The 26,811-nt window shown below is 38.1% G+C and overlaps 1 protein-coding gene across 2 annotated transcripts; it reads left to right on the top strand.

Moving 5' to 3' along the window:
* The first annotated feature begins 3,913 nt into the window (after positions 1 to 3,913).
* On the top strand, positions 3,914 to 26,191 carry YTHDF3 (YTH N6-methyladenosine RNA binding protein F3). Of its 2 annotated transcripts, none has more exons than XM_068671977.1 (5): positions 3,914 to 4,321; positions 6,050 to 6,074; positions 11,255 to 11,340; positions 12,534 to 14,126; positions 25,223 to 26,191. In XM_068671977.1, the coding sequence occupies exons 1-5, from the start codon at positions 4,298 to 4,300 to the stop codon at positions 25,244 to 25,246; spliced, it is 1,752 nt and encodes a 583-aa protein (XP_068528078.1). In that variant the 5' UTR covers positions 3,914 to 4,297; the 3' UTR covers positions 25,247 to 26,191. The 2 variants fall into 2 exon arrangements, with proteins under 2 accessions (XP_068528078.1, XP_068528080.1); XM_068671979.1 differs by lacking the exon at positions 3,914 to 4,321 and adding an exon at positions 4,486 to 4,720.
* The last annotated feature ends 620 nt before the right edge of the window (positions 26,192 to 26,811 follow it).

Genomic DNA, 26,811 nt, shown 5'->3' on the forward strand with positions numbered 1-26,811 from the left:
GCCAATGTGCAGCTGGAGGTGTGCCAGTAACTGAGACACTCTGGAAAGAGAAATAGAGGAACATTGATAGCATCCGTCTTCTTCCTCTGTAACTAGTGGTTTCATAATCTTTTTGAGCTGTTTGACTACACTGAGAAACACAGGCATCATGCTATTTACAGTTTGTCTGACGTCTATTATTAGTTTGTAAGACTCTCTGGATCACTTTCTATCTGTAGCTAAGATTGCACCTGTTTTCCAGTCCAGTGAGAGCCTCTGAGATGTATTGAGAAAAAATGATTATTAGGACTTGGTCTTTTTAACATTTTACATGCTAAGAAAAGAATTCTTGCTACATTTTCTAAGAGCTTAAGAAATTTTGTCTTAAACCTCAATCATTTTGAAATAAGGTATTACCATGAAGTGTTCCTAATTTTTAATATATATATGTTCTTCTAGTTTTGTCCAGCAAAACTGAAGAGAAAAATGTTTCTCAAAAGGGTAAACTGTCATTCTTTTGCCCTTTAAGTTTGCTATTAATTTGACAACAAACTTCTGAAAGCAGAATGGAAAAAATCTAGAAGGGTTTGTTGAACATAACGGGGAAGACTTTGATAATGACCTACTGATTCCATAGTTAAAAAAAGGATCCTCTTGCTCAGCTCCATAGTTGTCTAAAGCTACGTAAGACCTTTTCACAGTCATAAGCCCACATCAGTTTGGTATGTGTTGCAAACAACCGTGAGGAATTGGAGTCCTGAAGTGAGTGTTAGTGTTGGTTGGCAATCTCTGTCCAATGAAGTCCAGCTGGAGAATTGACAGTACGTTGACTTAGACGTAGCTCTAACTGCACCAACTCTGCAAATCACACGCATGGATGATGCAAATCTTCATTATGGTAATCTGACGGCAAAAGCTTATGGAATCAAACTATCACAGTTCAGATCACAAGCAATTTTCCTGAGGATAACCATTAGAAGATGAAAAATAAGAGATAAAAAGGGGGCCTAAAAGCATTTTGAAAATGAAATGTGTATACCTCTGAGGTCTCTAGGGACACATAATGCAGGAACTTGAACTATAATGTTACAGAACTAATTGCCACAGAGCATTCCAGCAAGTCCTCCGAGTGGTGCATTATTCCCATCAAAATGGTTCATTTGAGCTTAAGACTTTGTAAAGCTTGCAATGCAGACTGGAATCCTGCTGAACTTGCACTCTCTTTAAGAATAATTTTCACTCTACCACATTCCTAATGATACAGATAAGAAGGAACAAAGTAGATTCCCTTCCCAGTACAGATACCAACCTTATCAAAAATTGAAAATATTTGCAGTACATTGGATTTTTGTCACACACATTGCAGTGACCATTACAAATAAATTCTAAGTTCCTACTGGCTTTATTTGTTCCACTATTACATTGCATATTCAACTGAATAGAGGCTATTAAGTCACTAGCAACCAGCACTTTTTCAAAGGCAACACATTAGTTGTATACAAGGAACAATACCTAAATCCCTGAACATTCAATAATTTTTGGCTTAAAACAATAATGACATGAGGTCAAATCCAATGAGATTAAAATAAAATAAAATAAAATAAAATAAAATAAAATAAAATAAAATAAAATAAAATAAAATAAAATAAAATAAAATAAAATAAAATAAAATAAAATAAAATAAAATAAAATAAAATAAAATAAAGAGTTTTCTTTTCTCTGAAACCTGTATTTGAAGTTCTTAGCTGCTTACTTCCAAAACTTTTTGTCCATCAGGAAGACCAAAACCATTAAAAAAATGTTATTTTGATGTCATTTTATGATTCCAAAGATAAGAGGTTGAAAAATACACTTTCTAAGTCTTGGGATAAAACCCTGAAAACTGGCAAGATGGTTTAAAACCCATTGATTCATTGGCCTGGTTTCCCTAATGGAGTGATATGGAAGACTCCTATCTAGTGTTCCCAATGTCAAATTTAGGTCTGTAAAATCGAAACTGGAATCCTTAGTGACATATTCAATATCCACCTTGATAGGCCAAGTAGTCCCCGTGAAATACTGAGAAATCTGAATTAGCTCCTCAGTGGAGAGAGATTAGGACCCGCATTTATTGTGGCAGTATTCTAATCACCACACTAAAAAGTATTCCGGTGTTGAAGTTATTTCACTGTGGTTAAATAAAACAAGGATAGAAGATGCCAGCGGGAGAAAAAGTGTATAAATGAACGTCTAGTTTACTGGTAAGGAAACTATGTAAGGTGCAGATGGATGGATAAATAGTTGGATAGATAGATAGACAGACAGACAGACAGATAGATAGATGTGAGGTGGGGATTATTCCCACATAAGTGCCCATGCTCTTTGTTTGAGTTACTTTTACTTTTTCCTCTTATTGTGCTTTTGTTTTTGTTGTTGTATGCAAACTAGATCCACTTCATCAAACAGTGACAAACCCCTCATGCCATAGCAGCCTATGGAGTCGAAAAACAGGAAAAAAAAAAAAAAGAGAAATGTGATTTTAAAGACTGAACATAAAGGGTCTCACCTGCTTTGTAACTGTGGTGCTACAGAGGCAGGGTTGCAGTCTTATTTGCTCTGACGGTCTTTTAAAGTAGTCCAATCCAAACTTCAGTTGTCAGGAAAGGTCAGCTGGTCATCCAGGTGTCATAAGAGAAGACCAACTTTACACATACAGTTTAAATCCCTTTTATTCTGTGATGCTCAAAAAAAAAAAAAAGCACATAAAAAATTATCACTTTCTCTTTCATACATAAAAATATTTGATGACCGTCTTCACGTCAACCCTCATTCTCTCTTCTAGCCCAACTAAAGTAATTTCTTTCAATCTTTTCCTTCAGACCAATTTTCCAGACCTTTCATCATCCTCGTTGCTTCCCTCTTGACTCTAGCATCTGTGTTTCTTGATGGGTGGTTGTCAGACTGCACTGCAGTGGAATACATGAGCACTCAAGTCATAACTACACCAATTTTGTGTAACGTCCAGTATAATGCTCACTTTTTGACAATAGTAAGAAATTATTATCCACTCTAACCTGAGTCTTCCATGCAGAATGGTTGCTTACCCAGTTATTTGGATCAGTTTGCGTAATTGCTAAGAGAAAAACAAACAACGAAAAAGACATTCCTTACTTTGTGAGGAAAAAATAGATGTGCACCCTGTAGCAAAAGGAACTGACTGCAAGTGATATACCTTTCACTTTGCCCAGACTACTCTGTTTATACTACAGATGGTACAGGATTTAAGGCATTATCTCCCCAAAACCCTATGCAATGTTTGAATTACGATGCTAGATTTTCACATTCAAACCCATAATTGCTAGATTTTCCCCGTTATCAGATGAGCAATGGTGTTCATTGAAGATTGTCTGCTGGAACCACCTATGCATGCTGAACGTGTGTTTACAGTGATTAAGGCCTGCGTGCTGTATTAATGAGGTGAAAGTAGCTATACATATAACACTGTGTTTAACCAGGCGTTAAACTCGTGGTCACCCTCACACCAAATTTTGGCGCTGCTGCTAAGGGCGACGAGGAGGGGGGGGGCAGCACTGGCAGCAGGGGCTCCTGTCAGAAGAGGTGCTTCAACTGAGAGGCTTCAGGGTTTGGGCTGGCTGGGACTGGGGCTGGAACTGGGACTAGGTTTAGGATTGGGATTGGGGCTGTGAGTGGGATTGGAACATGAACCGCCACAACTGCTTGCTCCCCGCGCATGCGCCCTGTTCCCCCCTCCCCCCCCCCAGCTCTGCACATGCGCAGTAGCGCGCAGCCCATCACCACCATCTCCCCCCAGCTGTCCCCGCCGAGCATGCGCACCGCAAGGCTCCAGGCGGGCACGGAGGCGCCGTGCGCATGCGCACTGCCCCCCCTCCTCCTCCCGGGCGCCATTTAAGCCGCTGGCAGCGCACCGCCGCTCCCCCCTCCCCTCCCTCCCCGCCCCCATCACGTGACATGGGGGCGGGGCCGGGGAGGGAAAGGTCAGCGGCGCCGCCGGCGGAGGGGGAGCGGAAGGTCAGGGCGCCGCCGAGCGGAAGTGGGAGCCGGAGCCCGTCCGCCATTGTGGGCAAGCGGAGCCCGGAGCGGCGGCAGCAGCGGCAGCAGCAGCAGCGGGGGGGGGAAGCGGCGCTGCGACCGGCCGGCCGCCTGCCTGCCTGCCTCCTGCGGCGACAACCCGGCGGAGGGCGAGGACGACGAGGAGGAGGAGGCGGAGGAGGAGGGAGGAGGAGGAGGGAGGCGGGCGGCGTGCGAGCGAGCACTCGAGGCCCAGGCGGAGCGAGGGGATCGCGGCTCCCCGTGAAGAATGTCAGCCACCAGCGTCGACCAGGTACCGGCCCCCCCTCACCCTCCGCTCCCCCCCCCCTTCCCGGCGCCTCCCTCCCGGCTCGCCCCGGCCGCCATGGGCTTGCCCGTGCTGCTGGGCCGCTCCGGCTGCCCCTATTTATAGCCGCCCATCCGCCCCGCTCCGCCTCCCCCGGCCCGCCGGGCCCCGCTGCCCGCCGGCTTTGTGTGCCCGGCCGGCTCCGTGCCGCCCTCCCGGCCTTTCGGGGCTGCTGCCGGCGCATCCCCGCTCCCCGCGCCTTCCCTTCTCTCCCTCCTCAGCCACCTTTCCTCCCCGCGGGCCTCGCCGCTTTCTCTTCCTTCCCCCGCGGCCTCCGCGCCTTCCACCCGCTCCCCGCCGTGCCTTCCCTGTCGCCGCGCTGCGATCCTTCCCGGGCCTTGCCAGGTTGTTGTTTTTTTATTTATTTATTATTCCTAACTAATCTCTGCTAGGCCTCTGCTGCTCTTCCTTTCTCGGTGCGTGCTTTTCTGCTTCCTCCTCGGGCCTCTGCCACTCCCCAAAAGTTTTCTCCCCGCAGCCTCCTTCCCTCTTTTATTTTTCCTTGTAGCGTTTTGCTGCTTTTGTCCCTCTGCATGCTCTCCGGTTTCCTTTTATGCACTTATTTCTAGCTCAGTGGTCTCTTTGCTTTTCCTTGCTCCCCTTGCTTCTGCGGGGGCTGCTGCTTCTCGACTTTCTTTTAGTTTCATGTCTCTTGTTGATCCTTGCGTGCCTGGATGAGATATATCACAAAAGAAGACATAGCTGGGGCTTTTAATGTTACAGATGTTTTTTTTTCTGGTTTGAGGAGAGGGGAGTGACTAACCAATGCAGCTTTAGATGGAGCTGTGTTAAACAGGCACCTAACCCTGAGACAGATGCATGTGAAAGCAAGATGGAGGTGGTTACCTCTAACCTACCCTAAACTTTCAAACCAGTAAATACTGAGTCTGTCAGGACTAAAAATTGCTAGTGATGGAGCCAGGAGACCCACTCATGCTTAATTGTACATATATGAGGAGATGAATTAAATTCTCAGGGTTGGTAGTTGTTTCTGTCAGTAAGCTGTTTTATTTTGCTGTAGAGGAATTAAGGATACTGTAATTTGTACTGTTACAGTGATTCTTAGTGCATGACAGATTAACAGTGTTTTGTAATGACTAATCCTGGAAAAAAAATTCTCCTTAAGGTATTTCCGTGTGTGAAAGTGTAGAGACTTAATGTAATTGCCTAAATGAGGAATGCACAGCTTGTAGTTCAGCTTGCAGTATTACTGTGTATTTTTATATACTTCTGTATATCTAAAAGGCAAGACATGGTAGGTTTTTTCTCTGATAAATAACCATAAGTCAATTCTAAAGATGATGTATCATAATGAAGTTCTAGCACTGGCAGTAATCTTAAGCTAACTTTCTCTGTTTCAGTTTATGCTATGTTTATTGCTTCTGCTTCTCAAGGAGGGGCAATCAAAATTCATTTCATTGCATTTCCACCACCAGTTAAGCTTCACATGCTATAAAAGACTGTAGAATACTTTAATGGTTTTCCGTGAAATTCTTTCAATTTTAAAACGATTCTGTTGGGTTTGTGTTTCAGCATGTTTTTATAATAGTTTGAATTGATACTTAAATTGAAAACAACAGAACTAGCAAAAAAAATGGAGATATCCTGAAGTAAACATCTGAGGATTCTAACTGAACTTTTCTGTTTTGCTTCCCCCTCCCCTTTCCTATACAGAGACCTAAAGGACAGGGAAATAAAGGTAAGTTGATTCCTTGTAATTTTGTGCAAGTCTCTGATCTTGTTGTTTGTGGAGGTTAATGTGTCCTGAGACAATTATGGGAAGAGAATGCAGCTATAGGATGTCTTATTTCAGAGCAAGATGACAGGAAATGGTGTGTCAAATATTATTTCCCAGCATTTTTACTATTGCACAATGGCACATCAATTTAAAATGTTCTATTTTGCAGATGAAGATTAATGTCACGAGTAAGCAGATAACATAGCTATTTATTTTTAGCTGATGTTCTGTGATATGTCTGTATAATCTCTTTAACAGTATACCTTGGGTCTTTCTGTAGAGTGAATAGAATCAGTTTACTAGAATCATCAGGAAGAGTCTTTGAACAGCTTCCTCAGCTTGAGAGACAAGAGCCACGTGACTATTTAGTTACTCATATCTGTGAGCAAAACAGATCACCCTTATTTTCAGAAAATTTCTTGGCTTTTCATGTTAGTATTAGTCAGTCAAGAATGTTTTCTTAGTTTTTCTAGGCCCTTTGCTTTTCTTTTTCATATTTCTGTCAACATCTTAGTTTTTAAATACCATACTCATTGGGGTTTCTTCCCTCCCACAGAAACAAACAGCTAACTACTTAATATTCTTCCCTCAAAAATACTTGGCAAGTCTGTCCTAGACAGCATCTCAGATTATATCTTACAATTTATTTCTGGTCTGGGATTTATCTTTGATCTCAAAATTTATTTGGGATTTATTTTTATTTAATCAGTACACCTGTGCCAGTTTATATTTTTTACCTGCTCAGTAAGCTGGGCTGTAGAATAATATGCAGCTACCTCCATGATGTATTCAATATGCTTGTTATTTCTGTATTCAGAAAAGAACCATTTTTTTGCCCATGCTGTTCATTACCTGAACTAATCTAATTGTTCTCAGTGAACTGTCATTTAATGTTATCCACAGTTTACTTATTCTGTTGTCTGTGTGCAGATTATCTGCTGCTTATTGTATATGTCACTTATGTGTTGACGAGTGGATCCTGAATCTTGTTGAATTTGGTCTGTTCCCTTTTAATTGTGACATGCATTCAGAGAAAAATGAACCTGTTTGCCTCCTCAGGCCTTTTCAGTTTGGTCATGCTCTCATGTTCTCTCATATTCTAGTACTTGTGGAGCTTTTAAATCTTTCTGTGGTTCTAAAACAGTTCTGTTTTTCTTCCATGTTACTCTTAAATGAGAAGAATAGTCAGTTCTGTCTTAGCAAGTAGCTTGTGGCTTCCTGTTCTTTGAATTACACTGTTTCTTTTTCTGAGGTTAGTAAGATGCATCTATTAGAGAATCTTATAAGTAGTTTTTTGAACTGTACTCCATATATATGAATTGAGAGTGGAAGTATTAAGCATCTCTGTTTTGGATGCTGTTTTGCAGTTTGTTCAATAAGGAAAACAAGTCAACTTTACTGACTAATGTTAGCATTTTTTGTGCTGTAATTTGTAAATACTTCAGAATGTCTATCAAAATACAGCTCATAAATTTCTAAATAAAAAGGTTTTTACATTTTTTTAAATTTGGATTTTTGTGGAGTGCATCCTGTTAAATAACGCATATATATGTAGGCTGCTGGTGAGAATATGATCTCAATGAAAGCTGTAGTGAAACAAACCAATAATCAGCTCAATTCTGGTGAAATATACATTAAAGCAAATAATATATGAATCTGACTTATGATTTAGCCTTAGATTAAAGGGCTAGGAGATTGAAGATGGTGGCACAGGGTAGCACAAATAGCTGTCTTTGCATCAGCGACTCATTCAAGAGGATGTATGTCAGTGGCATAAGTCCTTACTGTCCATCCATATGTTAGCAGACAGTAATCTTTTTCAGGTGTCACGATATAGTCCCAGCTTAAAGGGGCTTTGAGAGAAGATGTGATTAGTCTGAGTCAACAGACTAAATTTGATTCTATGCATAAAAATGATGATGCTGAAAAGGATGGTGAAAAGGTTACTGTTTGCATGGGCTGATAGAGCATATGAGAGATTTAGAATAGGCAGTTGAATGGGTGTATGCATGTAAATAGAAAGTATTTATCATATTGAAATAAAAATACTAAGCCTGCAAATGATAGAAGTAGCTGATCTGTATTGTCTAGTAAAATGTTGTTAACGTTTTGTTCTAGTTAATTATAAGTTGGTATAATGTGCTTTTTTCCTTTGACCAGAATGTGTGGGATTGAAGTTGTAGGGTGTAGAACAGTACTATCAATCTGTTGGATGTTAATTCCAGTATTTCAGAGACTTAAACCAGTAAATTATCTTGCAAGTTTTCTTACTCTGTCAAATGCTGTACTGTTGACATGAAACATCAGAAATGATAACAACCAAATGATGTCTTAAGATGGGGGTGATAGGGACCTGGTGTTCCCCAACTCCCTCTTTCCCTTTCTTTTGTTCATGCCAGTGTATCACACCTATGATAGGGAAGTGCTGACTTCTGTTTACATATATGTATGTATATCTTTTTGGTTTTGTAGGAGGCTTAAACGTAGGATTAGGTTTAAAGCAGGAATGAAATGTTACCTGTTTATTTTAGGCCTCATTCTCCACATTAATCAAGGTATAATGGCTGCTTCTAAGGAAAATTTTATTCTTATGCCTTTGGCCATCATTTGCGCGTTTTGCAAGTGGTTATTCAAAGGATAGTGGCAGCTAAAAGAGCATAAGCTTTAAGTTCCTTTATTTGATGAGATGTTTCTTCACAACGTTTAATTACATTGTATGTTTTTGCAGTGTTTGCGGAAGCATACAGTATTTTCAGGGTTGGATTGATACAGATATTTTTAGTAACTGTAGATTAGTTTCCATTAGCGTTTTTCATTGCTGCCCTGTTCAGTTGGAACACTTAGTGTGAGGTTTGGGGTATAAGGCATGCATCTTAATCTGTTTGCTCTTGTTAAATCTGTGTGTGGGCTACATTCTTCATGATTAACATGTTATGTAAAGTTAGAATGGAAAGCCAAAGAAACACTTCCAGTCATGCCATTTCACTGGGGAATGTATACATTTAATAGTAAAGATGGCAGTGTGGAAATATTTTGTCTCTGACTTAAGGTCTCAATACAGAATGAATAAGAAAGGAAATAAATTTACAATAGCATTCTGTTATGTGTCATGGCTGACCAAAAATAATTCTTAGTTATCTTTAGATACCTCTGAAACAAACATGGCAGATGCTAAAAAGAGATTAATTTTGATAGGGTTCCAGTCTTGACATGCTTGTATATCCCTTTATTTGTGGCTGCATGCTTTCAAGACACTTCTCCCTCCATTTACTTTTCTATTAGAAGAAAATAGTATTTGAAAATCTTCCTGTCCATACTAATTGGTTAAGAATAAGCAATGAATATGGTGTGGAGAAAAGACTTTGAGGATCATCCTCTGGTGTGACTGGGCCAAACATAAAAAGGAATACAGTGTTCCAGCTCATTAGTGTGTTTCCATTGTGTTTAAATTTGGGATGATTAATGACTAGAACTGAAACTCCTTATTTATGGGGAAAACAAAATAAAGCACTAATATTAACTTCAGTTGTTACTTAATTTATAAGTATTTTTATATCTTGTTTTAATAATGCTCATTATTGCTGGTCATAATTGGCTGCAGCTAGTATACATACGCACTGTGCCAGTTTGTAGCAACTGAAGTGTCAAGTGTTCTAACTTTTAAAACCCCAGGGAGATACACAAGATGCAAGTTGCTTCCCTCCTCCCCAGGTATTTGCTTTGGAACAAATCTTTTATTGTTCTGTGTTAAATTATGATTTTTCAGCTCTTGTTACTGCTGTCTGAAATTAATATATTTTTCCAGAATTTTGGTTATTTCTTACGATTGTCTATTCCATTGTTATTTTTCATCTAGTTTAATTCCCTGAGGATAGTTTGTTATAGAGTTATTGAAATCAAATGTGAAAAAATTAGGAAGTGATATGGTCCAAGTACTGCTTGGTTTGCAGTGTGAACTTTGGGGGAGGGAGGAGCACAACCAAGCAACAAAACCTTCTGTAAAAAACTGGCTACAACAAAGCTGAAAGTTTAGATATGTGGTTGTATATACTTCTCAGAAGCTTTTGCTAAAAAAAGGAAACAGGAGTCAACTTGTAACTCAGATTTTCCATCTGTCAGAAAATCTCCTGGAACTTCTGCTGTCATGGATTCATAGTGTACCTTATTGATTACTCTAAAACTTGTTTTCACTGAACCTACTAATAAAAACAACAAAAAAGGTATTCAGAAAAGCAGACGCTTCTTTTTGAGAAGAAGTTCTTTATCTTCTCAGATTGAAGTTGTATAATTTCAAATCAGCAGCCTCCTCATTTAAGTGCCTGTTCTGCTTTGCACCATGGGAAACAGTGGAGTTTAGTAGAAATTTGTGCAATTTGACTTTGTTTAAATAATAGCTTGGGAGGGGGAGTTGAGAGATGCTTCAAATAATTTGGGAGCTGCAAAATCCCAGGTAGGTGTAATGCCTTAGATGAAATTAAAAGTAATAAAAGGCTAAGAAGAGCAGGTAGGTAGAGATTCCAGTGTGAAGTGGCACATAAGGATTGTAATCACCCTTGGGGACTTCAGCTATTGCGTACATCTTATCTTGTCCCCTATGAACTCTATAGATGCTGCTAATTTAGTATAGTATAATAGTTGTAGCAATTACAAAATTAAACAGCTGGAATAGCTCTTCCCAGTTGTCTTGGTGGGTTACTGACTTTATTCTTGGCAAGAGGAAGGTGCATGTTGCAACTTTCCCTGAACCTACTGAATGTGTGGTCGGGTTGGTCTGTACATATGCACTTGGTCTGGTACTTCTGGAAACGCTGGATTTATTGCCCATGCAAATAAGGTGTGACTGTAGTTTTTTTGTCTGTGGAGTTCAGGAAAATTCCTCTTTCAGGAAGGAGGAAACTCCACAGACAGGAATAGTCTGTTCTGGTTGCAGTCTTTCCAGGCCTCTCCTGAGATGTAATCGGGGGACTTAAAGACAAAACAAACTATTTTCTTTAAATTGGCAATGTGGTGTTTAATGATAATATATTCAGTCTCAAAGCATAAGTAGAGGTATTTCAGTGCACAGGTGATTAAGAAGCGTTACCTAGATTGAAAGTGTGATAGATTAACAGAGAGCATACCTAATACAGATTTACTTTTAGTTTCAGTACAGAACGGTTCGATTCATCAAAAGGATGCAGTAAATGATGATGATTTTGAGCCATATCTAAGTAGTCAGACAAATCAGGTAAGTGAATATTACTTTCTTGAATTTAACTGCAACTCAGTGGACTTCCAGACCTAATTTGATGCTTCTTAGCATTACTTGTCTGAGTACCTGTTGAAATATAATTTTCTATCTTATCATATCTTAAACAGGTAAAGTTGTCTTAAATTCTGGAAAAGATTCAGTTGAAAAGCATGCTCTGATATCTCCTGATCTTGTATTCTGACTTCAGAAAGATCCAATTACAAAAAGCTTAAAATAAAACAAACCCAAATATCAAAGCGAAAGCCCACACCTTAAATTTACAATGAATTTATCATATTTTAGATGAAGTTCAAAACAGCTAAATTGGCTCCGAGAAAATATTAACTGCATGGACATGATTTCCTTTGACATTGGTAGGAGGAATAGTATCTTGTAGTTGATGGCATAATAGATTGAAGTTTAATATTACTATGGCTTGGTATAACACTTCTGCCAGAAAGCTAATGACTTGTTTTCAGAGCTGGGAGTTGTCTCTGTAGTAAGAAGTTAATAATCATTAAGTTAACTTTATATGTTGTGATAGCCATGAGAGATGGGGAAAGGACATATTATTAAAAGGCTTTTGAGAATTTGTCCTGCTTTCCCATTTAATCAAATAGTGTGATATTAAGGAGGTATGATAATGATTGTGCCATATTTTTTCCAAAACAACATCAGAAGTTACATGGGGGTAGTCTTTCAAGTGGCTTGGTACTTTCTCACATAAAGAAATAACTGTTGTGATTTCCAGCAAATTTTGATATTTGAATTTAGCCAGTAAACTTTGTTCTGCTAGACCACAAATTATACTTAACGGAAAGCTTATGGTTTGAGTATTGTTCCTCCTGGAACAAATAGACATCCTTACATCCTTTCTGCCATCATGTTCCTGCAGCTGTCTCCTATTAAAAGTGAGAAATCTGACAAAAAGAAACAAAATAGCAAAACTTTAAATCCTAGTTGCAGATATGCTTCTCTGCTTATGAAACTACTGTTTATGACTCCGTTTTTAAAATGGTTTGTGGAAAAAATGCCCAATTCTAACAGGTATTCATGTTTGTTACCTGTGAGGAGTGGTGAAAGTATAATTTCATTCATATAATCCTTAGAAACATTTGGATGGTATTAGAGATTTTCTTGGCTTGTGGATATAGTCTATATTGCTGATCTTTTGTTCTGTTCTCTTGCAGAGTAACAGCTATCCACCAATGTCAGACCCATATATGCCTAGTTATTATGCTCCATCCATTGGATTTCCGTACTCTTTAGGCGAAGCAGCATGGTCAACTGCAGGTGACCCTCCAATGCCATACTTGACAACTTATGGACAGATGAGTAATGGTGAACACCATTACATACCTGATGGTGTGTTTAGTCAACCTGGGGCATTAGGAAATACCCCTCCATTTCTTGGGCAGCATGGATTTAATTTTTTTCCTGGGAATGCAGACTTCTCTACATGGGGGACGAGTGGATCTCAGGGACAATCAACGCAAAGCTCTGCTTACAGCAGCAGCTATGGCTATCCACCTAGTTCTCTTGGGAGAGCCATAGCAGATGGACAGGCTGGATTTGGCAGCGATACTCTGAGCAAGGTGCCTGGTATTAGCAGCATTGAGCAAGGCATGACTGGACTGAAAATTGGTGGAGATATGACGGCTGCTGTAACAAAAACTGTAGGTTCAGCTCTGAGCAGTACAGGTATGACAAGCATTGCAGCCAACAGCGTGCCCCCAGTTAGCAGTTCAGCACCTAAACCAACCTCATGGGCTGCCATTGCAAGGAAGCCTGCTAAACCTCAGCCAAAACTCAAGCCTAAAGGTAACGTGGGCATTGGGGGCCCTGCTGTACCACCCCCACCTATAAAACACAACATGAATATTGGAACTTGGGATGACAAAGGGTCAGTGGTAAAAGCACCCCCAGCCCAACCAGTACTGCCTCCTCAGACTATAATCCAGCAGCCTCAGCCATTAATTCAACCACCACCACTGGTGCAAAGCCAACTGCCTCAACAGCAGCCTCAGCCACAGCAACCACAACAGCAACAAGGACCTCAGCAGCAGGCCCAGCCTCACCAGTTGCAGCAGCAACAGCTGCAAAACCGCTGGGTAGCGCCTCGTAATAGGGGGGTGGGCTTCAGCCAGAACAACGGAGCTGGTACTGAAAACTTTGGTTTAGGTGTTGTATCTGTCAGCTCCTCACCTTCTGGTGTGGAAGTGCACCCAGTGCTGGAGAAACTAAAGGCCATAAACAACTACAATCCCAAAGACTTCGATTGGAACCTGAAGAATGGACGTGTGTTTATAATCAAAAGTTATTCAGAGGACGATATTCATCGCTCCATTAAGTACTCTATCTGGTGTAGTACTGAACATGGTAATAAGCGCTTGGATGCTGCTTACCGTTCCTTGAATGGAAAAGGCCCACTCTATTTACTCTTCAGTGTGAATGGCAGTGGACACTTTTGTGGAGTGGCTGAGATGAAGTCTGTTGTGGACTACAATGCATATGCTGGTGTCTGGTCTCAGGATAAGTGGAAGGGCAAGTTTGATGTCAAATGGATCTTTGTCAAAGACGTTCCCAATAACCAACTGCGGCATATTCGCTTGGAAAACAATGACAACAAACCAGTTACCAATTCGAGGGACACTCAAGAAGTACCCCTAGAAAAAGCCAAGCAAGTGCTTAAAATAATTGCTACTTTCAAGCATACCACCTCAATCTTTGATGACTTTGCACATTATGAAAAGCGTCAAGAGGAGGAGGAAGCCATGCGTAGGGTAAGAAATCAGTATTATAGTAGCTCTCCTGTTTTTTCTACTTTTGGTAAGCTTGTTATTTCATATGACTGAAATCTCTGGGTGTGAGTGTTGAATCAGAAAGTGGTGCTTCCCCCCCTCCCCCCCGAAGTGTATGTACTTGATGTAACTACCTATTAATGAAAAGATTTAAGTTCTTATATCTGCGTTAACACAACAGTTACGTATTTAACCACAGTACTAATGTGGGCATTAGCTGACTTCAGATGTGTTTTACTTTACAAAGTAAACAAAACCTGAATTGAGTGTATTAACTGAAGTTTTCTAGTTTAGATTTTTACTTTTTTTGGATGTCATTTGAAATGTGAAATTGCAAAAAGTTTAACAAAATATTTCAGTTCAGGTTGTTTTAGCAAAATTTTAACAGCAAGATTACTGTGAAAAAGATCTTCCGATTTAATTTGTATTTGTTTGTGAAATGTGATATACAGTGACTTTGTACAGTGTCAGAATTATTTTTTGGACAATGGTGATAGTGCAATTAAAGTTAATTTCTGTGATGAAAATAATAAATCTGTAGAGGAAAAAGATAAATCTGTAGAGAAAACTAGTTTTGGAGGTCAGTATTTGAGAAAAATGGGGAAGAGAAAAAAGCATTTAAGTTAAATTACTTCTAGTACTTCTGTTTGTCTTGCGTACTCCCCCCCTACTAAAAACACTTCTATTCACTATTGGCCTCAATATTCACTTTCACTGTATTTTCTTTCCAGGCTTGCTAGTAACAGTAAATACATGACTTGTCTCATGGTGAGAAGCATTTCAGGGGTGTGGAACTATTGTACTAGTTTGGTGTGCAAGTATTCAGAAGTGAGAATTTGCATTACTGGGGTTTGGTGGTAGTACTGTCTGTTCATCCATTGCACCACCTACTGAACAAAACCCCAAAACTCTAGGGGTTTTGCTAATTAGGAAACTTGTGGGCTGTAAAGTGCTGAATTTGTTTTCATTTGAAGCTGCCACCATTCTGCCTGTGTTACCTGCTCCACTATCTCCTTACTTCTGTTAGGTTTCTGATAGTGTCTAGTGATTCTAGCCCTTGAACATACCTAATCCTTCAACATATGTTTGGCATCTCCTCTAGACCGGTGTCATGTATACCCAAATTCAACTTTGTAGTTTTGTTGCACAACTCTGCGATAAATTATGTTGGAGTTTTTTTTATTTGTAGGCAGGATGAATATCTGTGCGGGTAATGCCTTTTAAATATACGTATTGTTTTTTTCCTTTTTAAAAACAGAGTTGCCCTAAATCAGTATTGTTGCTTCTGTGCCATCTTGATGATGGGAGATTGGGCCACATTCATATCTAATATACTATGTACAGGGAAAACTGATTTTTTTGGGGCTTTAATATAACATTATTGGTAATGTTTCAGAAGGATTATAGTGTTTCTCTATGGCCTTCCTGTTTCAGAGGTTTCTTATTTCTGATTATTTAAGACACTTTCACACATACCTTGGCTGCTTCAAAAGCTGATACTTCTGTGAAAGAACTTGTCAAAGGAGTCATAATTCAGACATGCCCTAGCAGCTGCTTTATTTGTGGTTTTGGTTCCTCTGCAGTAGCTAAAAGCCATGAAATGTAATTGGGGGTGGGGGAGAGGGAGCATGGGTTTCGTAGTGTTTCTGTGTATGATAAACTTAAAAATCAAATTACTAAACTCAGCATTTAGTGGGTCTCTAGATGACAATGAGGTTATGTATATTTTGTGTAATAAAGGAACATTGCTATTTCCTGTAATCTTCTTGGTGAAGCACGCATTATCCATATGACTCAAGTAGTGAGCTCTGCTTTTCTCTGCTGAAACAGCTGCCTTTCCCAGCACTAATGAGAACAAACATACTTGCCCTGATACTTGCACAGGAGGCATTGATCCTTCTCCAGCATTGTACAACTTGTTTTTGTGACCAATTCTTAAACAAATAATGACTTTAGTGCTGGATATCTAGTGAGATTTCTTCTGTCGATGGATTTAAGACGTGCCTTGAGCAAATTAGTATGTACTTAAAATGTATGAAGTCCAAATTAAACTAATGCTAGGCACTGAGATGATTTTCATTCTCTTACATGTGAGTGATTTAAAAAGTCTAGGCTTCTTGTTCTGTTATGACACAGTATATAAACAACTTATCCTCAACCTGTAAACATACAGTTAACTCCTTCATGATTCAGACATAGCTCAGAAATAATTACTTACTATTGTAAGCTCTGTTTTATGGTTAATTGAGTAATCCTTTACCTAGTGCTATCTAGGTTTTTATGGAGCTATATATAAATTAGTGCACTTTCTACTGCCAGTAAAACTGTATATTCTATGTATAAAATGTTTTCTATGGCAGCTGTGGGGATCATTTTGTTTCTAGTGTTTGTTATGAAAAATGTGCTAATGGCTCTTAATAAAATATTAAGTGCATCAGACAGCAGTAGTCACTTGCGTGTTCCTTCAAGTTCAGTTAATATTTTGTTGTTAAATAGGTGGTAAAAAATTTGAATCCATCACTGATCTAAACATAACAGCATGTGATTTATGGATTTAATTTACTTTATAACTGTTCATCATTCCAGCTAACTTATTTTAAAATAATTGGCTGTAAAAGTTTAATCTTAACAGCTCAGGGGAATCAATAATTAATTTCCAATATGACCTATCAGTATTTTTTATTAAAATAGGACAGTATACTTGTAAAAGTGCAGTGAATAGTCTGATGAACATTAAACTTGCTTAACTTTGCTATTTGATAAAGGTTACTTCCAAATGATTATGAATAATCATTTCAAGTCTAAATATTAGAGCTGGAGTGTGTACTGTTATTTGATGTGACCCTCCTGTGGGTAGTGTTCCCAAAAGTGGGATTGGAAACTAATTTGTTCAGTAATCATTCACAATTCTTGTATGGCTCAGGTTAGTGTCCTGTTCTAAGTGTGCAAGTGCTGTAGTCCTAAGGAGCAAAGAAATCTTGCCCGTTTTTCACAAGGTCTGTTAATAGTACGTTGAAATCTGAAATTGCATTAGTCTGTAGTTTGAACTCCTGTTTTGGGGTGTAAGTGTGTATAATTGCATTCAGATTGTTTAAAACTCTGTTGGATTGTCTTTCAACAGAAACCAGTTAGAAAAAGTTTTTTTAAAGGAGCAGGAAAAAGACACAATTTAAGAGTGCATAATTACAGTAGAAAAATAGCTTGCAAAAAAACAGTATTTACTGATGATCAGGTGCATAACTATGTAGATATTAACATAGTAACATGTAGATACTAACAAACTAACATGGATTTGACTAAAACAACAAAAACCAATCAAATGATTGTTAATAGTCTTTATCACCCACAGGAGGTGGCTTATTAAACTACAACTATCTGTTGTCTGAGGACTTCTTGAATTCTGCTCTTTGTAGAATATGATGGAAACAAGGTCCTGGTGCCATGTAAATGTGGGATGCTGACACAGTAACTGTAACATGAAATTGTTGTCTTAATGTGATAGTCCTGAAAATAGTTGATTGTTATCCATAGGGAAGGATAAAGGAAATGCAGTATGTTTGTATTTATCTAATTTGCATTTGGATTTTTAACTTTTCAAGAAACCTTTAAATGGAAGGTCAATAAATATTTAAAATGTTAGCTTTTTCTTCTTGTACTACATATCTTGTAAGAGCGATGCAGATACAGCTGAACTTTGATTTAAGTGGATTCATTTCCTATTTTCTCCTTCATTCTGATATTAATGCAACTTCTGTTTCTCTGATAAGTTGTCATTTCAGACTACAGTGTTACGCATCTCCTACTCTAGGACATTGGTGTATTAATGCTTGCTTCGGTATTTCTTAAAAGTATTTTGAAGAAGGGAAGTGAGAAAACATCCATTAAGAGGAAACTGTTGACTCTTCCCTCCTCCTCTGACCCATTCAGTTACGATTTTGTAATGTCAAATTCTGATACAGACACACAATCCTTGCACAAGTCAAGGAAAACGGGTAGTTGATGGACATTTTTAATGTAGTTAAATGATATTTGTACTATTTTGTAGTACTGCTTTCTGAACTTTTCATAGGTATGTCTAAAGGACATTCAAAACAGTAAATAAAACAGTTTCTAATATCTTTTGAGTGCTATATGCTTTTGTTGAGGTTTTAAAGGTAGTTATCTCACAATTTGCTTGAACTTACATGCCTACAATTTCTTTGTAAATCCAGTGATATTGCAGTTCTTAAGTCTATTTTAAGAAAAAACACTCAGTGTTATCAAGATTTTTTTGCTCCTTTTAATACTCATAAGATTAATGTGTACCCCTGGTCTTGGGAGAAGAGGACTGTTTGGAGCAAGGTTAATTTACACATTGATACACAAGTTTAATCCCATGATGACATGCATAGTTCCTGTATCTTCATTTGCTTCAGCATCTTCAGTCACTTGGAAGTACCTAAAAATGACCTACAAATTTTCTTGTGGACATAGAGATTTAAAATGTGTTTTCTGTGCATGTGGCTGAGATCGTTGCTTGTGTTTAGAATTTCTTACAGGATGGGGATGGTATAGAGAGGTCTGAGTATTAAAAAAGTGTCAGAGTGACTTAAATAAGAGTTTAGGTAGTGGTGTGCCTTCCTGTAGTAAGGAAAAAGGTGCTGCAGCAGAGAAGGTCCAGTATTGGACTGTTGAATGAAAAAGCTGGAATCTAAGCAAACTCACACGTGAGTTTAGAAAGACTTACGTGGATCTTCCTTCTTTTTTTTGAAATTGCTGCCTGCGGGATGAAGACTGCAGAGTCCTTTTTACTGAGGGGAGTTAAATTCTGACTCTAGGACTGGAATGACCAATTTCTCCTGTAATATAGGGACCCCTATTGGAAAAGCTAGGAATGTCAACCAAGTGGTTTACCCTAGTGTTCAGAGACCAGGTATTTTTGGAACCTAAGTCTTTGTTCCTGAATATGAAGGTAGATCCTTAAAACAAGAATTTCAACTTGGAGTGTTATGTGTTAACTTTACTATTTCTAAATGCTGTGTCTAAGTAGTCTTTTGTAAGATGAAGGAACAATTCTAAATCCCTTCTTCCAGAGCAAAAGCAGAGCCCTGAGTATATGTTAGTAGCTGTTAAAAAAAAAAATAAATAAAAAATCATGCAGCAGCCTTTTGCTTCCTGCTGCATCTCCTCAGATCACTCAAAACAAATTGACTAGAACAGCAGTGCTTTTCCTGCTGTTTGCAGGAAGTGGGAAGAAGTATGTCTGCATAAGGTAATCACAGCCTGCATGACTTTCTAAACTGTTTCAGCTGTATTTCATTGTTTCATGTCATGGATGGACTAGTTAGGAGAAAATCAAGCAGAGATTGCTAGTGGTGCTTTGCTGGAAAACCATGTCAGCTTAAAACCATACAAAGCTTATATATCTAGCCAAGCTGTTCTGTACATCCAGTTGAACTAGGATTGTTGAAGTTTTGTATAAATATTAATTGGCTTTAACCTTTAGAGACACTTACTTGAAATTATGAAATTATATTGTTACAAAGTGTGTTTTTAATTGAAAGAAGAGCTGTTAGAGCCAAGTTAGGTTTAAACACTTTTCAGGGGTCTGATAGTGTTCTTAATAAACAGAAGTAGTATTGTATGCTTCTCTACTTAGGCTTACAGTTGGTTGTGAAAATGTAAACAAACTTGCATGGTAATTCCAGTTTCATATGGAATATAATGAGAAAGCAAGATTAAAAATGGTCATGGTTCCTCGAGGCAGACTGTAATTTGAGTTACACATCTGCAAAGATTGGTGAGGCTTAAGGAATGCCTGAGAAATTCTTCCCCAGTATGTTTTGTAGACCCTGCATTGAATGTCATAACCCTTCCAGGGGTACTCTAGATTACCTAGCAGAGCAGAAAAGTAAGGGCTTGTTGTCTGTGGGCTTCTGAGTGGAAGTTACAGAGGTGTCAGTCATCTTTCTGCTCCTTTCACTGTGATTGTAATCATCAGTAGATGCAGTTTCTATGGATGCAGTTCTGAAAGCTATCAGTTGTCAGTCTTCAAAAGTCAATATTGCACTGCTTACGTTGTTAAATAGTAATGAGGAACTAGAAACTTGATTTTTTTTAAAAACAACTTTTTAATGAGCTTGCTGAATTGGCTGTATTGTTGCTAATTAACATCTGATATTCCAATGTGTACAGCACTGGAGGGAAGCATTTGCTACTGCTGGTTAGAATTGACCTATCCATCACTGAAAATATCCATCTGGGAAAACAAGGCTGGAAAGACTTTGCTAGCTCTAGTACAAGCATGATTTCTGCACAGCCTTCCTTCGTGTTGTCATCACATGGTATCTTTAAACTAGTTAGGTTTCTTTCCCCACCTCTGCCTTCTGTGTTCATACCCTGCTCTTTAGTGTGCTGTGGAAGTTCAGATACGGATTCAATTTTTTAAGTATAACAAAATAATATGATCTGTCTGTTCCACTAACAGTGCTCTGCTCAAGTTTAAGTGTATTTACCATTTCCATTGTAATTTTTCAGTTTTGCTGTTAAGTGTTGCAGAGGTTGAAATAAAGTAAAATGCCATCAAAATTGATATGAAGAATAGATAAGTAAGTTTTGTAGATTTTCTTAATATTTATATGCTAAGAAGCCTTGTTTACTATTTGGACATGAAATCATCTGCAGCAGCGAGGTATCATGAGGCTTAGGGCTTACCAGGAGAAGGAATTGCTCTGGAGTTTTTAAAGCCTCATTTGACTTCCTTTGAGCTTGATTTTTAATTTGTGACTTTTAGTTTCTATGTTGTAGTAAGAAATAAAAGGGAGATGATGACGTCTCCCACATAAGAAACTTCTGGGTCCATGTAACGCATCTGGAAATCCTTTTCATCTGACCTTTTCCTCAAAGATTCCCAGAATTCACTAGAAGTACTACTCAGAAAAATGTATTTATTTTATCTAGTTGTGAGGTAGTATCTGTCTTAAGAGATGAGTGAGAAGTCAAAAGGTACTTAGCAAATTTTTAAAGTTTTGGTAAAGTACTTAGTTAACAACGGACGACATTCTTGCTGTAAATGGGGTAAACTATTTTTAGCGTTTTTTCGGTTTTCTCAGTAATCAGTTCTTTGTTGTGTTTCTGAAGCACTAAGGTCAATTTTTATGCTGTTACAGCTATAATGACAGGCCGGGGTGCAATAAACTGCAGCTTATGGCTGATGCCGTCAGTAAATGAGATTTCATGAACTTTGCTGTGGCTTCTCCTCACCACCTCTACAGCTGTCTGTTCTGCCTCTGCCAGGTGTTTCTGCCCACGCAGCAGAGCTGGCAGAGCACCTCACTTCAGAAATGCGGTCTGACATGTTAGCTTACTTTGCAGATGAACATGAAGATTAAATCAAAGTTTGCATCGAAGCAACTGAGATATGCCACACGCTGGCTTCTGAAGCTGCTCTAAGAATGCTACATTTGACAGAGGGGCAAAGCAGACATCTTCAGGCACGAACATTTTAAATGTTGCAGCAAGATACCCAAGTTCAGCAAAATTTTGTTTTGCAAGTATAGCTGATTGTGCTGGAGGTGAGCATGTGGGGAAGCTATCTGCAATTTGCTTGTGCAAGTTTGCAATCCTGAACAGATTTCAAAATGGGCACTTTGAAATGCTTGCACCTCCAACTACTATAAAAAAGCACAAGCCCTTCTTTCAGGTCTAGTCTGTCACCTTTTTTAAGCTTCAGTTTGTGGGACCCTGGGGGAAAAAATGCAGCTGAGGACTGTAGCAGCTTTTTGTTAGGTCATGACTTAAATTTTTGGTACTAAAAAATCAGTCTTTTTCATTTCCCTTCTTTTTGGGGGAACAAAATCAAAATCTAGAAACCAGTGTTATGCATCTTGGCAGTTTCTTTCAGATCAGAAAACATACTTTGTTAGAAGGCTGAAATTTTATTGGCACAGTGGTTGTTAAATGTGAGAATAAATTACACTGCAGTTGCTTTTCAGCCTGGGGTCATTCAATTAATGCACTGAATTTGGAGAACTGAAATTTTGAAATAAGTCAACCTAACAGTTAAGACCAGGTTGCTGCATTGCTCATTTTGTACCTTCATTTACTCTAGATTGAGACATCTTCCTAATGCCTGAGCCTCTTTAGGTTCACCTTTATTTGGTTTTTCAGTTTGTGTAGCAAGTTGTTTGCCTGTGTGCAATCTGCTCACCACATGGTCTATAGCTAGCAGTTAGTGCTAACCAGCTGTTGCATTCCCACATAGTTCTAATTCAAATGGCTAATTACTTTCCACTCCTGCTCATAAACTCCACCTAAAGCTGAATAACCTCACTTTGGCAAATTGTAAAGTGAAGCAGGCTGTGCTGGCCTTTGGCAGGCAACTTGAATTGACTAGAGAAGCTTTTTACCCTAGGATGCTGAGGAGAGATTTGGCAAAGATGGAGCTCATCTGAATGTACAGAATAACTAAGATGCTTTGTGAAAGGGAAATGTGGCACAATCCAGAGAGTACAGTGGAAATTTCCTCTGTGCTGATGGTGGAAAGCTGCTTGGGATATAAAGGCTTCTGTTATTATGTTAATAATCACTGGTTATGCAGAAAAAGGGGAATACTTTTTGAGATAGGAAGTGAAGCTGTTAGTGAGTGATCTGACTTAGGGCTGGGGAGGGTTCTAGTTTGCTTCTGAGCACAGTCTTGTTCTTGTATTTTGAAGAAATCAGGTTTTGTCTCAGTTCATTTTGCTGTGTGCAGTGCCAAATGTCACTGACACCAATATATCTGAAGAAGACAGTGTTTGCACACGTTGAAAAATGTCAGGTTTGTCAGTCTGCTTAAAGTGCTTAACTATATGTGTAGTAATGTAACCTTGAGACTACAGGAAAGGTGCATTGATTTTTCTTAAAGCCTTTTTTCCCTCTCTGGAGTTCAAAATGGACTTAAAAATAGTAAAGCCTCCCTTATTTCACGCACTGGAAGCAGGTAGTCAGGATATCATTCCCTTTCTGCAGTGGATTGTTATGAACTGAAGTGCATTTGGTTCAGGGCTGTGTGAAATACAAGACTGGTCAGCTTACTGTGCAGCAGTTTGGGGTGCAGAGAAGCTTTGTAGATGTTTTGAAGTGTTTACATCTGTAATACTTGCAAATGAATGGCAACTAATGGTATTACCTGTGTATAGATATCAATATTTTAAATACTGCTTCATTATTTAACATAGCAGTTTCATAGGCTACCACAGTACTGCAGTAGTGGTTTTCAGCACTTTGTGCAGTCCTTTCAGTTATGTCTGCTAATAGTACAGCAATAATCTAAGATGTACATGAGCAGGCTATTTTTGCATGCCTTACATGCATCGTGAGGCATGAGGCCAGTGATCATGTGCTTTTAGCCTGGAGATACACTCTTTACATACCAATTTATATTAATGACTGATAGCATCAATCTCACTTCAAAAACACTAGCAAATATTGGTCACTTGTCTCTGAACTAGGAAAAATACTGCAGAACAGTTGCAGATGTTGTTTAAATATACTGAAGTTCTGTAGATTGTACAAGCTTAGTCACACAGCTGCTGAGATGGTGGGATTATTATTGTGACCAAGAACTTTGTACAAGCCTTACTCTTTTTGTGTTCATCTTGAAGCAACTGTTCTTGGGGCAGGAGTCTGTCTTGGAGAAGACTAGAGCATCATCTCTACACTAATAACCAATCTAAGTGTCACATAGACTTTTCTTTCATTATAATGTCTTCTGGGAAGAATTTATTTGGGATTGTATGCTAACTTTTGCTTTTTCTAAATAGTTTCTGGCATAATAAAGTTTCAATATGATACCAGATAGTGGTTTTGAAATTGTTCAAATACCTCCTGGTTTATTTTGGTTTTCCTTGCTATGCTTGTTCCATTTATAACATACTGTGTAATGCAATAATAATAAAAAACACTGCAAATTACTTCTGTTCTTTTAAATGGGGGAGGGAACCACATCTTCATGCAGGCATTTTAAAACATTTATGTAGCCTTCTCAGTTTTACATATTTTTATAAGAAAATGCTATTGGAAGAAAACTTCTTAGTTTCCTAAAGTCAAGCAATAGTGTCCTGCAGTCTAGTTAGAATGATACATAATGAAGAAAAGAATAAATAGTTAATTGTTTTTTTCCTATAAGTCATAATATGTAATTGTATGTTTAACAAAGTAGAGAAAATTGGTGACAAAAGCATTGAAAAAGTTACTCCTATGTTAGTCTTGTAAAACAGAGGACCATTTTGTCCCTGTTAGAGATGCAGTTAGTATTTTAGCCTTTAACTATAGAACTATAGTTCATTGTTTCTTTTATTACATATGTTTTATATTGTCTTGCTTTACATTAAAGGCTACACCTCATAATGCTGTGGCAGCTTGGTACTGAATATGAGCCTGATTCCAACTCAGGCATGCATTCAAGTTTGTTTTTTTTTCCCATCCTATTTGTGATGTTTTTGAATTTTATTGGTAAAAGTACCTTTTTAACAAATGTATGACTGGCTTTTTAAATGTCTTTCACTTGCCCTCTCAACACTATGATGCATGGAGGTGGTGGTATTGGTGCAACTTGTTCCTTTACCTTTTGATCTTAGGCACATGGAAACATTTACTATAGTGGGCTTTGAATAAGGTACCTGGGAATATGATCCTCACTTTTCCAGGTATTTAGTGGACAGATAATATTTAAATCAATTTAGAGCATTTTTGACAAATTAAATAGAAGATTTACATCTTGTATTGTTTGTAGGTTCTTTGGATTCCTTAACCAGGTCACTTCGTGCAATATTTTATTGTCAGTCTTTTAAAAGTAATGTTACAAAACCTTTGTTTTTTGATAGCTGTTTTTGAGCATCTTTGTGTTTTAATTTGACCTATAGTTGTGTGCCTTACTTTGAAAAAGTTGACTTGAACGAAATACTTCAGATTTCTGAAAAAAAACAACTTTGTTTAAAGCTAGTTGCTTGATTTAAGAAAAATGACAATCAATGCCACTGTTCTAGTGAGAAGAAAGCAAATAAAGTTCATGTATGTGTATTAACATTATTTTTCTTCTTGTTTTTGCTTTCTTTCAGGAGAGGAATAGGAACAAACAATAACTATACGGAGATGTCCTGCTAGAATTACAACACTAATGATGTAGACTCTGGAAATGCCTAATATGTCTAAGAAGACGTTATTAAAGCTTTTTTCTGCTTAAGGTGACATCTTTGAACACTTTAACACAAAATTGACTCTTCTTGTAATGGTTCTCATCAGTGCATCTGCCCTTATACTCTCTCACCAAACACACTTGAGAACTGTACCTTCGTCAAGCACTTTCTGTCCTGAAGCTTTTACCAGTATCTGCTGTCTTTTGTATTTATGCATCCTAGCTAAGGCACAGGAGACCGAACGAATGCAAGGATTCATTAACTCTTTGAATTTGTTAAATACTAACATTTAACCATTAGAAGTGGTTCAATGATGTGAGATTCACATTGCTTCAACTTAATTTTTTTCTTTGTTGTAGTTTTTTTAATTGTCAGTTTTTAGCTATTCAACAGATTAAAAGCAAATCATGCCATATTTAGTCCTGGAGTAAAACTCAAGTCTAAATGTTCATGTGAAATTATTGTAGTAATCTTTTAATATGGCAAAGCAACTTTAAGCTGCAGTTTAGCCAAATGAAACGTAACATAAAATTATATTAGAATGACATTTCCCTTGTTTCAAACTGTTTGGTGTAAGAGAATATTAATATGCAGCTTGGTGGACACCACCAGTTAATGCACATTTCTTTTTTTTCTGTAACATGTATACTGAAAAAGTGCATTTGTCTGAGGAACTGTTTGTTTGCTACCACTCAATGAATCTCAGTTTTGAGTAAATGTACCTCAGTCTAAATCAGACTTTTTATGACCTTTATAACTACATTTAAAATAATCTTTAATTCCTATTTCTGGGTGTTTGCAAGCCTGACAGATTGCTATCATGAAAGTGAAAATTTACTCCTCTAGGTGATTCACTAGCTAAATAAACATAATTCTTGTTTAGCAAGCATATACTGTTTCTCAAATCTTTTGTTTCATTGTCCCAGTGTTCAGCTATTTTTTCCCACATATTGAAAACATTTTGAAAGAAATACTCTGATCCATGGGGATGACATTTGTAGCCATTTTAGCAAGATTTTTTTGTTAGAACATTCAGTAAGTTTTAGAATGCATATTAAAGTGATTAATGCTATACTAGCTTTTAACTTCTCAAAATTATGTCTTTTGTTTCAGTTTGTATAGCCATGCGCATTGTCTGCTGGAAGGGAATATTAGAAAAATGTTAAGCAGGTGTATTGACTGTACAAAATACTGAACAGCTTGTACCAAACTCCAGGGATAGCTTTCTCTTTTTAGAACGGCACTGTAGAAGTCAGATATGTTATAGCTTAAAATAGCAATACCACATATTTGAACGTTTCATGTCTTAATGTCCAACACAGATGTTTATATTGTGTTTCGAGCCTTTCATTTATAGATTCTGGCAAACAAAGTTCTGAAGCTTAAGTTCTATAGCTTTGTTTTGAATATTGGCTATTTTGCTGGATTTTACTTTCTCTTTTTAAGCCCCTTGCTCTCTTCTGACCTCGCATACAGAAAACCTTCAGTACATGCTATTTCTTGTTATTTAA

The sequence above is a fragment of the Anas acuta genome, chromosome 2 (assembly GCF_963932015.1).
Source record: "Anas acuta chromosome 2, bAnaAcu1.1, whole genome shotgun sequence".
Taxonomy (NCBI): Eukaryota; Metazoa; Chordata; class Aves; order Anseriformes; family Anatidae; genus Anas; species Anas acuta.

Coding starts and splice junctions, on each gene's coding strand:
- YTHDF3 (XM_068671977.1), top strand. CDS start 4,298: ATGTCAGCCACCAGCGTCGACCAG. Junction 4,322..6,049: donor CAGCCACCAGCGTCGACCAG/GTACCGGCCCCC, acceptor TTTCCTATACAG/AGACCTAAAGGACAGGGAAA. Junction 6,075..11,254: donor TAAAGGACAGGGAAATAAAG/GTAAGTTGATTC, acceptor ATTTACTTTTAG/TTTCAGTACAGAACGGTTCG.